General features: G+C 36.0%; 1 protein-coding gene across 2 annotated transcripts; it reads left to right on the top strand.

Annotated features, from left to right (window-relative positions):
• The first annotated feature begins 5538 nt into the window (after positions 1-5538).
• Positions 5539-9256, top strand: LOC135205927 (uncharacterized). Of its 2 annotated transcripts, none has more exons than XM_064237120.1 (8): positions 5539-5698; positions 6285-6841; positions 7010-7118; positions 7385-7510; positions 7703-7837; positions 8147-8320; positions 8468-8614; positions 8918-9256. In XM_064237120.1, exons 1-8 carry the CDS (start codon positions 5564-5566, stop codon positions 9041-9043), a joined length of 1509 nt encoding a protein of 502 aa, XP_064093190.1. In that variant the 5' UTR covers positions 5539-5563; the 3' UTR covers positions 9044-9256. The 2 variants fall into 2 exon arrangements, with proteins under 2 accessions (XP_064093190.1, XP_064093191.1); XM_064237121.1 differs by having other exon boundaries at positions 6288-6841.
• The last annotated feature ends 7434 nt before the right edge of the window (positions 9257-16690 follow it).

The raw sequence follows: 16690 nt of genomic DNA on the forward strand, positions 1-16690 counted from the left end.
GCCTAAGATTACGAAATTAAATCTTACTTGGGTGACACCGGAAGAAGGGGCGGTAACGAGGGCCGGTAACATACCTACTAGGCCTACTACTACTACTAGCTAAGCAAGCAATCAGTCTTTGTTAATGTCTCTTGTTGTTATTAGATATTCCTCGTCCCCTGTTTTTATTTGTTCCTTCAGTCCCAGTACCCTAAGTGTTCGTCTTTAAGCTTTCAAAATCAAACGAATATACTTCACAAACATGTACAACCAGAAGAACACCCAACAAACAAATGAGGAGGAAGGATTGCTGAATTGGAAGTGACGTTTGTTGACATTTGTGTCATGGTTACATGTACACGATTGCACAGTTCTATTGGATTCTGCTGCTGAGGCTTGACAATTGTCAATTACTGGCTGATGCACTGGAGACATGAAAATATTGTCTCTCAATTTTTGAGTTGCATATAATATATATATATATATATATATATATATATATATATATATATATATATATATATATATATATATGTCTTAAATTAGAGCACAAAACTACATGGGTGTCGCCAAATGGATTGGTACAAAATTTGATAGATTATGTTATTGTAAATCAGAAATGGAAGAAGTCTATATTAGACACCAGAACTTTTAGGGGCTGCCGTGTTCCTTCTGACCACAAACTCGTAATATCCAAGATTAGAATAAAGTTACAGGCCAATCAAGAAAAAATGAGAACTATAAAGTTTGATGTGGATAAGTTGAGAAATGAAAGAGTTAAACAACAGTATGAGGTGAAGGTAGGAGGCAAATTTGCGGCATTAATTGGTATGGAAAATATGGATATGGATTCAGAGGAATCCTGGGCAATATTAAGTTCAGATACTAAGGACGTAGCAACAGAGGTGTAAGGTTAGAAGAGAAGTAACAGCAAACCTTGGTTCAGTGATGAAGCAAAAGTTTTAAGTGAAGAGCAACAAAGGTTGAGAGTTCAAATGGACGATGAACAAGACCTAGAGAAGAAACAACAACTAAAAAGACGAAGAAATAGAAAGCTGAGAGAACTAAGTGATAGGATGAAGCATGACCAAAACATGTTTTGGAAAGAAAGAGCTACCGAAGTTGAAGTAGTCCAACTCGTCCCATCGCCAAGTCGTCCCATTGCCAAGTCGGCCCATTGTGACTACCAACTCGGTCCATTGCCAACTCGGCCCACTACCAGCTCGGCCCACTATTTACCAACTCGGCCCACATCCAAATTTACTTTATTAAAGCTATTTTTTATTATTATATTGTGTGTTATTTTCTTTTATTGTGTTTTGTTCTCTCTTTCGAGATCAGACCTGAGAAAGGTCTCGTTTATCTCTTTCCAAGTAACCTTGTAAATAAATTTCTGAGGTAAGTGAAACAGTTTGAAAATAGAAAGAGTAGTCTTTATAAATAACATATTGATATAAGTAAAACATATTGCTAAAAGCTTCTAAAAATAATAATGTACATATTAAAAAACATAGATGGCAATACGATGAGAAACTGCCTTCAGTAATTGTTTGGCCGATCTTTCATCATTATTATATCCATCCCATAGTTTTACAAGTTGGCCGTGATGTTTATTATACTTATGTTGCTGCTTTCTCAAAACCTTCCCCTTCTGACAGCAGCCGCACCTGTAAATTAACTATCTTTGCCTCATTATGTAGGAGCTTTAAAAGTAAATAAAAATTTAAGTTGATCCAGGTGTCATTAGATAGTAACTTAAGTTGATCATCTGTGGCAAATATCAAATCCCGTCTTTCTCCGACAGTAATGGTCAGCCATGTTGACCTAGCTGCTTGAAGTCTAGCAGTAGGTTCGTAACCATATCAATTATATAAGCTATGGTTCAGTTTCGAAAATTATTCAAAGCCTTGAACAACATTTACGAAACACCTATTACAATGAAACAATGAGACACTTAAGTGCTTGTATAAAGAAGGTTCCTAACCAGTCTCTCTCTCTCTCTCTCTCTCTCTCTCTCTCTCTCTCTCCTCTCTCTCTCTGTATGTGCATGTGTGCGTGTGTGTGTGTGTTTGTATCCCCTCCATCCGGTCCCCTCTCTATCAGTATTTCTTTCTTTTCAAACATTATAACAACCAAATAATTTATAATGTTTACGGAAACGATTTGTCCTATAATTGTTTCTAAATGCAGTTGTTATTATAGTCATTAAATAATGTTTGAAAAGGAATAATAAAACCTTTACACCTATCATTGCGTAATATTGCTGTGCGTGTGTTCAGCAGTAGGCTATTTCAAATATACATTTGAAGAAAGTAAAGATACAGAAAAGTACTAAGAACTTATTCAGTGTATGTGGAAGAAAAGGAAGCAAGATTGACGAAAAAATTCAGTGCTGTTGCAAAAGCTATACTGGACGACTTCATCTGATCTGATCTGACCTGTCAAAAATGGGCCGAGTTGGCACAGGCAATAGGCCGAGTTGGCTATCACAAATAGGCCGACTTGGCACAGGCGATGGGCCGAGTTGGTTACATTGAATGGGCCGACTTGGTTATGGGCCGAGTTGGACCTATACCCTATGGAAATTGGCGAGAGCAGGGCTATGTTTGCAGCTGTGAGATTCTTGAGGAACGCAAGCCAGAAAAAGTTTGGAGGGAGTGATGGCATGTTGGATGAAGATGGGAACTTGGTCACAGACGAAATGGAGAAAAGGAATCTGTTTGCAAGGTATTTTGAAAGACTCCTAAATGTTGATACTACCGGTAGGGATGAGTGCATTGCAGATTTAAACGAGGCTCTGGAGGTACAAGAAGAAGATATTAGTGCAGAAGAGGTGAAAGAGGCCTTAAAATCTGTAAAAAATGGAAAAACTGCTGGCGTGTGCGGGATAACTGCAGAGATGCTAAAAGCAGGAGGACGAAGGATGATAGAGGCATTAAGAGTTGTTTTTAGCATAGTTTGGAAAACAGAGGTGGTACCAAGTGATGGAAAAGGGCAATTATGATACCAATATATAAAAATAAGGGAAGCAAAAGGGAGTGTGGTAACTATCGGGGCATAAGTTTACTGTCAGTCCCAGGGAAGATATTCATGAGAGTAATACTTAACAGAATAAGACCTATAGTAGAAGAGAAACTTAGAGAACAGCAGTGTGGTTTTAGAAGTGGAAGGTCAACAGTAGATCAAATTTTCACCTTAAGACAGATAATTGAGAAGAGATGGGAGTATGCAAAGCCAATATTCTGTGCTTTTATAGACTTGGAGAAAGCGTATGATTCAGTATGGAGAGATGGAATGTGGAGAGTGGCAGAACACTATGGTATACCACTGAAAGTGATAAGGATACTAAAGAACTTGTACCAAGGAGTGTGCAGCTGTGTACAGCAAAGTGACTGGTTCCCAGTTGGAAGTGGGCTAAGACAGGGATGTGTTATGTCACCCACCTTGTTTAATGTATATATTGACCATATAATGAGAAGAGTGATGGAGAATGAAAACAGAGGGGCTAGTATTGGTGGAGAAGTTTTTATGGATTTGGACTTTGCTGATGATGTTGCGTTGGTTGCTGATACGTGGCTGGTGCTGGTAGGTATGGTAATGAGGATGGAGACAGAGACACGACACAGAATTTTGGCTTGAACATCAGCACAAAGAAGAGCGAGATCATGGTTGTGAGTAAGGATGATGATTGGGTGCACATGGAGGATATGACAATCAGAGGACAGGAACTCAAGCAAGTTGAGAAGTTTGTTTACTTGGGAAGTGTGGTAACAGCAGACGGGAGGCAAATTGAAGATATACAAAGAAGAAAACTAGGAGCAGCAAGAGCTTTTGAGGTTCTGAGAAAAAACGTTTGGTCAAGGCATGAAATCAGCTTGAGAACTAAGATGAGAATATTCAATGCAGTAGTACTACCAGTCCTGATGTATGGCTCGTCCACCTGGGCACTGACCAGAGCAGAGGAGAAAAGGTTGGATGCTTTTGAGATGAAGCTGCTGAGAAGGATACTTGGCATTAAATGGGATGATTATGTTAGAAATGAAGACATCAGGGTGAGATTGAGGCAAAGGTCAGTCAGTACCAGGTTGAAGAGGGGAAGGCTGAAATGGTTTGGACATGTTGAGAGGATGGAAGAGAATAGAGACCCCAGGAGAGCACTGAGAGCAGTACAAATAGGAAGAAGACCGCTGGGTAGACCAAGAACGAGGTGGATAGACATAATTGTCAGGGATCTTGAGGATGAAATCCAAAACTTAGAGGAAGCAAGGGAAATGGCTCGGGATAGAGACAGATGGAGAGGAACTGTATCAGCCTTATGCCACTGGCCAGTGGCGGGAAGATAAAGTAAAGTAAAGTAGTATATATATATATATATATATATATATATATATATATATATATATATATATATATATGTGTGTGTGTGTGTGTGTGTGTGTGTGTGTGTGTGTGTCTTACCGTAAATATACTTGTCAATTTTATCTGTGCTTTATGTAACAACCCCTTGTTTTAGCAGAAGAAGAAGAAGAAAAAAAAGACATTTCCCACACTGCTGGAGAGACGAAATCTCTTAAAAACAGCGTTTCGGGCATCATGGTCCCATAATTTTGAAAAGTGACCCACTCGCTTATCTTTCACTTTGAATGTTTACCAATATTTGGACCTTGGCATAACACTTGTCAGTTGACATAAGCCTAGTAATTCAAGAATGACTTCATTTTTTTTTATCAGTGAGAGGAAGTGTTGTGTCCCACTTTGCAATACTACTTGAGTTGAAGTTTTTCCACAACGGCAGGTTTTATTCATAGTAATAATAATAATATTTTTTTCCTCTGATTCTTCTGTAAGTGACGTAGTATATGAACTGTTACAAAATTCGCTCTAGGGAGAAGTTGGACAATATTGAGAGAGAGAGAGAGAGAGATTATGGGAACAGGTTAAAATAAAAACAGGCACATAAATAAAAAGAGAAAGAAAAGCGTTTAGCTCGAGACAAAATGACGTCTGTCTGGGTCGGTCGTTTGTGTTTACATTTCTAATTTCTATTCTTAGAAGAGAAACACTGTTATCTTAAAACGTAACAGATAATACGGAGTATATATCTTTTTTTAAATAAAACGAATTTACAGCAGACCGCTGTGAGATAAAGGAGTCTGACAAATGAGCGTATATAGGCTTAATTAGACAAGTTGAATTCAACGAATTTAAAGTAATTATCCCGAGAAGCATTTATGTAGCGAATTTAAATTATATAAATTACATAATCGGTGCGAGTTCTGTAAAGCTGACTATCGCTACGCAATCATCAATGAAGTTCTTTGAAAGAATAAATAAATCTATGCTATACTGGCTGTATAGCTGTGTGACTGAGCGTTTATTTTCTTTGCCCATAAGTTTTGCAACTAGAGATTTATGCACGAGAGTCTAGACGGCTCTGAAAACGAGACAAAACGAAAAACTTAGATGACCATTTTTGGGAATATACAAATGTTGGGGACCTTGAAAGTCACGCATGCGCATCAATAAAATATGGGGCAGCAAAGGACCCCTCGGTGGTCATATATGCAAGTGATATAAAGGATGCATGGGATCTTGCAACACTACATTCGATGAGTTGCTGTCGTCATACGCAGAGGAACAACGCATGGAGAGTCAGTTTGATGGTTGGTTGTGGGTTTTGAATCGCTGTTGCAACACTAGACCCACAAAGATGTTTCGCGTGAGTAATCTCTCTGTCTGTCTGTCTGTCTCTCTCTCTCCTCTCCTCCTTCTCTCGCTCGTCTCTCTCTCTCTCTCTCTCTCTCTCTCTCTCTCTGTCTTCGTTTTTTTTACGACATAACAGTTTACACTAGGCCTATGTACGGGCATCTCAAGTGGCGACTACGATATTTAATCATACCGTAGTTTTTTTTTTTTTTTTTTTTTTTTTTTTTTTTTTTTTTTTTTACCTTTCGTCATGTACAGTAGTTTGTTAATAGATGGTGTATGCTTTATGAAGTAGTTGTTTGCATATATACAGTAGTATTTATCACTGATTTCTCGATTTAGTCTAATCGCAAAATTTACGAAACTCAACAAATTTACGAAAAAAAAGATGCATTTTGCTTGTTAACAGTCAAGTTTTCCCAGTGAGTTTTGTATATCATAGTCATATATGTCTCGGGATATAATAACTTCCACCTTTCTAAATCTCTTACTTCGGTTTACATCCTTCAATAATACTTCTCAGAATAAATGTTACAATTTAGTAAAGTTCAGTTTCGAAATTTTTATCTTTTTATTATTTATTTATTTTCTTATTTTAGCAGACAACGCAGTTGGTGTTGGCCTTCTTTTTGGCCGCAGCTATGGTTTCTGCCACTGACAGGACGTTCGCCATTGGAGGATACGGCAACTTAGCCCCTTACTTCGGATACGGTTCCCTTCGGAGGACAGTCAAGTGTCCCCGACAGATCAGCTGTCCGTATCCGTACAACCAGTCCCCTTGCTGCATGCAGCCGCAGCCTGTACCTATGCCTATGCCTATGCCTCCCGCTCCTTCACCACCTGCTCCCTCACTACTACCCCCAATTCCTATGCCCGGCCCATGTCCTACGCAGCCGAACTGTGCCCCACCCTACTACCATTATAACCCTTGCTGCTTCCAGCCTGCCCCCCAACCAACACAGCCACCTCCTCCAACACAGCCACCTCCTCCAACACAGCCACCAACTACTCAACCAACTGAACCGCCAACAACTCCCGCTCCCCCAACATTACCGCCAACGCCTCCGCCATGGCCAACGCAACCTCCAACACCAGCCCCAACGCTACCTCCAGCTCCCACGCCGACGTACATTCCCGTACCTCCCCAGCCTCAGCCGTAAGTCTGCTACGTCTACGGGCATAATATGTCTTTTAAGAGAACGAGACCGAAAGTGACTAAATTGTCTTCATGTCTCAAATATGTATGGCGTATATGCTTACCACTTGGTGTAGGTAGTAGTACTACTCTCTTTCTTTAATGAATCTTCTTCTGCGACTTCTGCAGGTGTTGCAACTACATGTGTCCTCCACAACCTACTGTCTGTCCTTACGCTGCAGCAGCTGCAGCAGCTGCCGCTGCTGCCAGAGGCAGAAGGTCTGCCAGACTTGCAGAGGTAAGAGATGAAGTCGGTTCTATTAAAAAAAAAAAAAAAATTCAGGAATTTTCCTTATGAGAAAACAACAACAACAATTATTATTATTATTATTATTATTATTATTATTATTATTATTATTATTATTATTATTATTATTATTATTATTTATGTAGATAAACTACGAATTATGTACATTAAAGGGAAACTATAATGAAAAAACCTGATGCTTAAAAATCAGTATTACCGATAAGGCATGTAAAACGTAGTACCATTTCTTTCTCCAGCGTCCCTGCCATATTGACGGGCACTGCCCTTCTGATTCTTCGTGTTGCTACGACGGCTGTGCCACCAACAAAGTCTGCAAAAGGACAGCCTATCCGAATGCAACAGTCACTTACCAGGCTCCGAAGGTATACGCTGTCTCACGCATCACGTTTGAAGCCTTTGGCCTTAGACCGACATTTTAGTTTTATTTTGTTTGGCGGCTTTAGATTATTTTTGATAGCTTTGTGTTAATTTAGATGGACCAGAATGTGAACTACTGCACTTCCTTTTCATCTATTTGTGAATTATGATAATTTTTTTTATATATATATTCGCAGGTCAACATCACTGTCATATTTACATCTGGCTGCGAAGATGCTCTGGCATTCTTCAAGAATCATCTCTACCCACTTTTTCACTATCTGAAACAGTATATGAATATTGAATTAGTTCCCTACGGTCTTGTGAAAGTGGTAAGGCATAATATAAGATGTATTAAGTAAGTAATACGTTTGATAAAGAAATTACACTTAGCCCAGGTAAAAAATATTAACTTTTTTCATCGTGATTATATGTTGATAACCGAGTTTGTTTCGTAAAACATTTTTTTTTTTTTACTGATATGCGGATGTTATTAAAATACCACGTTGATGAAACTTGAAAAATACAAATATTTATCTTGAGCGATAACAAGGGAAGTCCAAGACGAGACGCCCTTTTAATACCCACACTATAAACCAGCTCGCTCTGGTCTATAAACAAACCACCATCTTTTTCCCCAGAATGGCGAATGCCAACATGGCTACGGAGATTGTTTGGGCAACTGGCAAATCGCTTGCGCGTCTCAACACCTTCCCAGCCAGGAAGCAGCGCTTTCTTTCTCCATGTGTTTGATGAGCAACCCCTGGGTCATCCTCCACGGCAACTTTTCCAGTATCAGCAACTTGGGTTTGCAAGTGAGCGCGAGGGAGTTATACTACTTCGTGAACAGCTGTGTCAAATATGCCAATATTTCAACTGCTTATCATATTCATCCGTACCGTATGAGGGTGACCATTTTTTATTTACTTTCATTACATTTCCTTTCATTTTTTTCCCCACAGTGCGCCAGGCACTTCCCGCGTAGTCACCGCCGGATGCACACTTGTGGCGTCGGCACGGAAGGGCGCGACTTGTTCCTAAGGGCAGGCGCCAGGCAGCATCAGCTGACAAGAACCCTAACTCAAGTGCCCACCGTGGCATTCGACGGCGTAAGTTAGAACTAAAGAGCTGTGATTTATCAATAAAATGTCGTTAGTCTTAATGGACGTGTCTAGAGTTATCTGATATTGTTTCAATGATTATTTTCTGCTCCATTGTTTTATGTCTGAATGAATTGGACTTCTTCGTTTGCTGTCGAAAAAATAATTTTGTTTATCGCTTTACTGTAATAGAAGGATTTTACTTCGAAAATCAGTGATTACATGATAGTTATCAGAATAATAATGTTCTTACGCAACTATATAATCTCAAGCATATCCTTTTGACTTGAAATACCATCGTTCTGTTGACAGGTCGTCGTAATCCAGCGAGTGTCTGACTTACCCTACTTCCCATCGTTGCTCTGTGAGAGGCTGAAAGATAATCCCGAAGCAAGTTCCTTGTGCCAGAGGGCAATATCTTCCCGTAGCCAAGGATAAATGATTTGGCTGACGTGGTTAAATTATTTGGCTGACAAGGATAGATCATTTTGCTGACGGTAATATGCGATCTTCATAGGCCTATATATGGTTATGGCTTGTGCGTCTAGACGATAGCAATTGTTATGACTTAATTCTAAATTTAATTCCTCTTTAATATGAACTTCTTTTGTGACTTTATTCCATAAATACGAATAAAGATGTGCATACTGATTGTCGTTTTTTTAATTTCCTGGAGGGCGGAATCACTGAGTTGTCTTATTCAATAAATGCGAACGTCATTCATACTATTTTTACTTTATTTTTGTAATAAATCCCGAAAGTAAAAAGTGGAACGTTTGCTCACTTTAAGCTTCAAAAGTGTAAGATTCATACCATTAACAAGAAATATATGCTGGAAAATTACTTGGAAAAAAATTAATCTCTAATATCTTATGAGAAACAATATTAAAATATACTTACGTTTGCAACCAATCGGCCATCACCTGCAGGGAGTCAGCTGTCTGTCATCTGCGTCCATGACCAGTGTTGCCGAAGTGCGGAATTTTCGTCTGCCATGCGGAATAAAAAAGTCTACGGGGCAGCTATCCAAGTTTGTATGCCGATGCGGATTCCACATCTGCATTTTCAGCAGCAATTTCTTCATGGCTCATTCATGTAAATTTATCATATACAAATTGCAATATTTTTCTACTTTTAAACAATTTCTCATTCAAATACAATATTATAAAAGACTCTTATCAGAATATGACGGTGATATGATTAATGTACATAAATCTGTTAATATATATCATAAAATTATTTCCTATATGATTTAATGAGTTATATACTGATACATAAATGGTGTTATGCTTATTACAAACTTATCTGTAAATATATCTGGGACAAATAAGAAAGGAAAAAATAATACTTCTCATATGTATATATATGTATACATTTATACGTATATAGGTAGTATATGTATATGTATGTATATATATACAGTGCATGTATAAATATATGTAAATATAATGTGTGTATATATATATATATATATATATATATATAGATATATACATATATGCATGTATGAATATATATATATATACATATACATATACATATATATATATATACATATATAAACATATACATATATATATATATGTACATGTATATATATATGTATATATCCATATTAAATGCGTGTAATAATATTTATAATATATGCATGTATATATATATATATATATATATATATCTATATATATATATATCATATATATATATATTTATATATATATATATATATATTATATATATACATGCATATTATACATATATATACACGCAAATATATGTATATATACATATATATATGTATATATATAGGGGAGAGTGGGGCAGAGTGGGACATGGGGTACACCGGGACACTGGCTTTTTAAGTGAAAAATTGGTAAATTTTTCAAATGATCTCCTAGTGGCAGAGGGAGTAGCTAAAAATGTAAATATTGAGCCATTTTTATTTTGGTGATCAACAGATTGAAACTTTTTTTCAAGCATTGGTTAATTTTTGGTGAGTAAAGTTAATTTTTTTCCTTTCACTTGTTTTGCATTCAAGTGCTCAGTGTTTGTACTCGTAATCCCAATATACAGTGATCGAATATAGGAAAGGATAAAGATATGACAACTGGAGAATTTTTGCCATGGGTTTATTGGCAAGGGCCTGTATTCATTTCATTGTCAAATTATTATAATGGGGCACAGTGGGACAAGAATTTTCGGGGCAGAGTGGGACAGTGTCCCACTGTGTCCCATGATTTTGAATCAATACGTTTACACTGTTTGTGTTAAAATCTTCAAACAATATTTGTTATCAATAATGATACGTATAATATTTTTTACTCTATTCCTATTTGAACCTAAATGTAAGCTTTACACATAAAAAAAACTTGTTTACAGGACTACGTAATGCCATGAAATAGGAAAAGAAAAACAGAATTTGGAACTTTTAATGAAAATTATATGAAAGAAGCTGTTAAATTGGTATTAGATGGAACTAGCCAAAGAAAGGTAGCAGAAATAAAAGGAGTTACCCGAAACACTCTTTACAGGTAGCTTTCAGATTGAAATATTTGTATTTCATCCTTTCAGTATCTCAGTTCAGGTAGTATTGTGGACAAATAAATTTAAGCATCGGTAGACAATATTTTGAGGGTAAATATTTTAGTAGATAACCCAGAGATCAAAGAGTAAATAAATAGGTCTATACGTAGGATGTTTGAGGAAAATATAACAAATAACTTTGAGAGATTAAAAAACTTCATAAAGTAGAGAAAATTCTGAACAAATAGAAAAGTAGATCTAAAAACTTAGGAAAGTAGAAGCAGAATTGGGAATTTCCTCTATACTGGAAATTTAAGTAAAATATGAAGGATTTTTTTTTTTAGATTCCCATTACAACTAGTTCAGGAGCTTTAGGTCAAAATATGGGTAATGAAGTAAAAATATATATAGAGCAGATATTTGCTCTATCAGTGTTTGAAGAGATGAAGAATAACACACTAAAAGTCACTAAGAATCTCCCTTGAGCATTTTGAGAAATTTTCAGATATCCCCCATATTATTTTGATCATTTTCTAAACAGGAACCAAGGAGTAAGACTGGTCTTGTATGATAGAGCTTGACTCTATGAAAAATTATTCCCTTAAAAGCCTATTTTGATTTGCACAGGCTCTCATAATTACTAATAGGCCCCTTGATACTAATATTACTGATATTGAGGAATTCAGGGGGATTCTTGGTGACTTTTACTGTGTTATTCTACATCTCTTCACGAACTGATAGAGCAAATTTCAGCTCCGTAGGTTTTTTTTTTTTTTTATTTAATTCTCCTGGACTAAACAGTTAAAATAGTTGAAAATATATAGGTCAGGTTTCTTTCCAGATATGTCCAGAAAGCCAAAGGTGCCAAAGAAGGAGAGATTATTCGAATGCGACCGAATTATGAATGCAGGTTTGTGTTCACATATGATGAAGAGGTGACTCTAAAAGATTATCAAATCACATCCTCTAAGATGAATTATGGCCTGTCAACAAAATCTACTCGACAATTAGCTTACGAAATGGCAATTATAAATGAAAAAACTTTTCCACAATCATGGAAGGTACTAAAAATACACCGTGATCTTTGTATTAGAAAACCAGAAGCCTGTAGCCTTTCAAGATCAACTTCTTTCAACAAACATAATATTGATAACTTTTTGCGAAGCTTAGAGAAGTACATGGTAGATATGAATGCTTTGCAGATGGTTCTAGAGTTTACAATCTGGACGAAACTACTACATCTACAGTCCAGAAACCACAAAAGTTCCTCGCACAGAAAGGTTTCAGGCAATTTAATCAAACAACAAGCAGTGAAAAGGGCGCACATGTTACAACATGCTGCATTATTAATGCATTAGGTACTATCATCCCTCCTGCCATGGCGTTTCCTCACACACACTTTAAATTCCACATGATCAGTGAAGCTTCCCCTGGCACTCTTGGTTTAGCAAACCTAACAGATTGGATGACAAATGAGCTCTTTGTACAAGTAATACAACATTTTATAAAACACACCTGTTCATCAAAGGAACCCCAACTTTTGTAATATATGAAAATCACGATTCACATCTATCCATTCAAGTGCTAGACTTAGCAAAAGAGTATGGGATTGAAATTCTCACTCTTCATCCACATTGTAGTCATAAACTGCAACCTCTTGATGTGGGAGTTTACTCTGCCATGGAGTTATGCCTTTTACAAAAGCCTGGTGTTCCAGTCACTATTTGTGATGCGGCTGGAATAGTCAACATTGCTCACCAACGATCCATGACTCCCTCAAACATTTTATCAGGATTCAAGAAAAGTGGAATATTTCCACTTGATGCTAATATATTTACTGAACATGATTTTGCTCCTAGCTCTGTCACAGACAGGCCTACCAAAGGGAATGAGGTAACTGATACAACACTTGAATTAAACGAAGGAGCTGGCCCATTTGGAGAATCGGTACCTCCACAAGCATTCTTAAGCCCTCAGTTATTTCGAGGATATCCAAAAGCTGATCCACGAAAAGACGAGGAAGTAAGAAAGGTCGAAGTATGATTGCCACAAACACCCCATAAAAAAAGAACACTACTACAAACCAAGAGACAGAAAAAACCTTCCCAAGAACAAGATTTTTTTAAAAACCAGCTACTTAATCCACTGATGAGGAACCCATTCTTTCTGATCATTCATCTGATGACGTACCTGAGGAGGAGTGTGATAATTGATCCCCATGCTTTTAAAGTGCTACAAAGGGAACCAAAATTAGGTGACTGTATTAGTTGGATTTTGCACTACACCGAAGTACTGTATATGAATATTAATTTCAAATAAGGAACTTAAAAGATCTTACTGTAGATTTTGAGGTCTCTTACTTGAAAAGAAAAGAAAAAAAACTCAGTTTACGTATCCTGAAGTGCCTGATATAGCTTCTGTGGCTATTAAAGACTAAGTTGTATTGCCTGAACCAAAATCAGGTGGCAAAACAAAGAGGCGAAGCTCATACCTATATTTTGATGTTAATTTTGATCTAATAAATGCGTCCCACTGTGTCTTATGGTCTGTCCCACTGTGCCCAGCTATGGGGCACTGTGGGACAATTTGAAAAGTTTTTATTTTGTATTTTTCTACCCATGAAGAATTAATCATAGGGTGATGAACTCTTTACAGTTTGAAGTATATAGATTGATGCAGATTATGCAAAAGTTTCATTAATATTTTATTGAAAATAAATTTTTGGCAATTAATTTAATTTTTTTCGTCCCATTGTGCCCCACTCTCCCTATGATATATATATATATATATATATATATATATATATATATATATATATATATATATATATATATACATGTACATATATATACATATAGTATATGTTTATATATGTATAAATACTATATATGTATATGTATATGTATATATATATATCTGTATAGATATATATATATATATATATAGATATATATATATATATATATACATAGCAAATTAATTAAAAGCGAGAATTCTAGCACTGAAAATCCTTCGTTGAAGACATGAGTATCGCACTTGTTTAGCGTACTACCTACTAGCGATAAAAACTGTATGCCCATAGGAGATTGTGGAGGTAATTGATCACTTGTTTACTGCACCTATTCGTGGGATATGAAGATCATGAACTTCGCACATAGGGATTTGAACGATTTATATCAATTTCGTTATACTTTTAAGGTACATTACTATAATATATTATATAGTAGTATATACATATATATACGTATAAATATAATAGTATATATAGTATAATATATAATATATAATATACATATATATATATATAATATATATATATATAGATTTAAAATTTTAAAATATATAATATAAATATATATATATATATATATATATACGATTTATAATCATATGTATATTTATTATATATATATATATATATATATATATATCCAAATATATATATATATATATATATATATATATATATTAGTAATGTACCTTAAGTATAACGAAATTGATATAAATCGTTCAAATCCCTATGTGCGAAGTTCATGATTATCATATCCTACGAACAGGTGCAGTAAACAAGTGATCAATTACCTCCACAATCTCCTATGGGCATACAGTTTTTATCGCTAGTAGGTAGTACGCTAAACAAGTGCGATACTCAGTGTTTACAACGAAGGATTTTATGTGCCAGAATTCTCGCTTTTGATTAATTTGCTATGTACAAAGGTAATGTCCAGAGTTTCAAAAATATATCTTTGGAGCTCACGTTTCATAAACAATGAAACTTCTAATATTATATACACCTGCATCTCTGCAAAACTCGTAAAGATCAAGTGGCAACCATATATTCTATCTTCCCAGATCGCCAATCCATTATCATGCATATGAGTTCAGTCTTATCCCGCTCGATACTTTATAGTGACCATATACAGCAGATGGCCTATAAATGAAGAAAACATGAGTGGCCGCAAATCGCGTTATTATATATAGAATTTTTTCCCCCAGAAAACTATTTTCCAAAGAAGAAACTAAAGTTGAAATTTGTGAAACTCAGGACGACAATGAATTAGTGGATTCATATGATTCACATGATTACATATTAAAAGTATTTTTTCCTGAAGATTACTCATATTCAGACGTAGCTGATGATGAAAAAAAAATGAGCAATACAATAGCGTTATAGTATGTGACATGCAGCCTCAAAATGTTAATAATGATGACGAGGAACAGTGCATGATTATATCGTCAGATAGTGATGAACACATCAATGCAGACAAGTGTTATAACATGTGACACACAGCCTCAAAATGTTAATAATGATGGCGAGGAACGGTGTCCATGACCATGACAGCGAAGTAGTGAACAGCTGGAATTGACTATACTCTGTTTTTTCCATCTGTCCATCTGCCTGTGGTGTTCGCGCATGGTAACACTGCGTCCTGGGCTTTAAATAATATCCTATTTCGAATATTAACGGTGTAATTCGCATACAGTAAATTATTAAAACACTTTTCAGTTGCAAATATACACCAAGATATCCTTTTATTTCCCTAAACCTTACACATAACTTAACTATTTAAAGCCCGGGACGCAGTGTTACCATGCGCGACCACCACAGGCGGATGGACAGATGAAAAAAAAACAGAGTATAGTAACGTTTATCCCAGTGAGTGAATAGTGATTTGTTACGCAAAAGCTGTGCAAGTTCACCTTGATTTTAAAGGTAAGAACGCTAACGTGAGTCTCCTTTTCGAAATAAATGGTAAACTAAAGTATAAATGTCTGAGTAAGCGGGGCACTCAGACTGTCCAAGATGGCTGCCCTCGTGGTCATCGAAACCTTCCTGTAATATGGGCTAGGTACTCCCGTACAAGTGATTTATTAGCAATTCGAATAAATCCGTATGTAATACTCGGCCGGCCATGAAGTAACCAATAGTTTTGAGTCTTGTTTACTGAAATTTATTCCCAAATAAATTTTGTTTGGTAGGCTAACGTTTTTCATGGTTATCCATAGCCTTGGTGTGGTAGACCATCAATGCTGGTAAGGTTAGGATAATGGCGAATTGATGCTTCTCTCTAATTAGCCTTGGGTCTTCTAAATTACTACGTTTTATTTAGAGAACCTTCAGCACTAATGTATTTTAAATTTAACAATGCGTGACATAGGCCTAGTATTGAGGACGTAGGACTAGGCATATTACAGCCACTTGTTGAAAAGGACAAAATCCTCACTTTAGATTGCAATATTTTGTTTTTGATTCAGGCAAATAACTGTAAACAACATGCATAATGAAGTTACTTAAGTAAAACCATTTGTTCATTATAACATTCAAGTCCAAATTCGGAGACGTTTGTCTTCATGCTCTTTATAAGCGTAGTATTTTGACGTATTTAAAAGTTGTTTCAGACGCTTTTTGTATTATATCCGTAAGGAACCATGATGCATTTTATATAAACAGTAATTTTATGTATTTCAGTATAACGTTATCTAACCCCAGTAGATTTTTTTTATTTTTTTATTCAGTAACTATTCAGTAGTCTAGGCCTAGTAGATTTTTGTTTTTCCAGT

Source organism: Macrobrachium nipponense, chromosome 29, assembly GCF_015104395.2.
Source record: "Macrobrachium nipponense isolate FS-2020 chromosome 29, ASM1510439v2, whole genome shotgun sequence".
Classification (NCBI taxonomy): Eukaryota; Metazoa; Arthropoda; class Malacostraca; order Decapoda; family Palaemonidae; genus Macrobrachium; species Macrobrachium nipponense.

Excerpts from the sequence above, each read along its gene's own strand:
- LOC135205927 (XM_064237120.1), top strand. The coding sequence starts at position 5,564 with ATGGGATCTTGCAACACTACATTCGATGAGTTGCTGTCGTCATACGCA. Across the intron at positions 6,842-7,009 it reads GTACCTCCCCAGCCTCAGCC|GTGTTGCAACTACATGTGTC; the intron begins GTAAGTCTGCTA and ends CGACTTCTGCAG. Across the intron at positions 7,119-7,384 it reads GGTCTGCCAGACTTGCAGAG|CGTCCCTGCCATATTGACGG; the intron begins GTAAGAGATGAA and ends TTCTTTCTCCAG.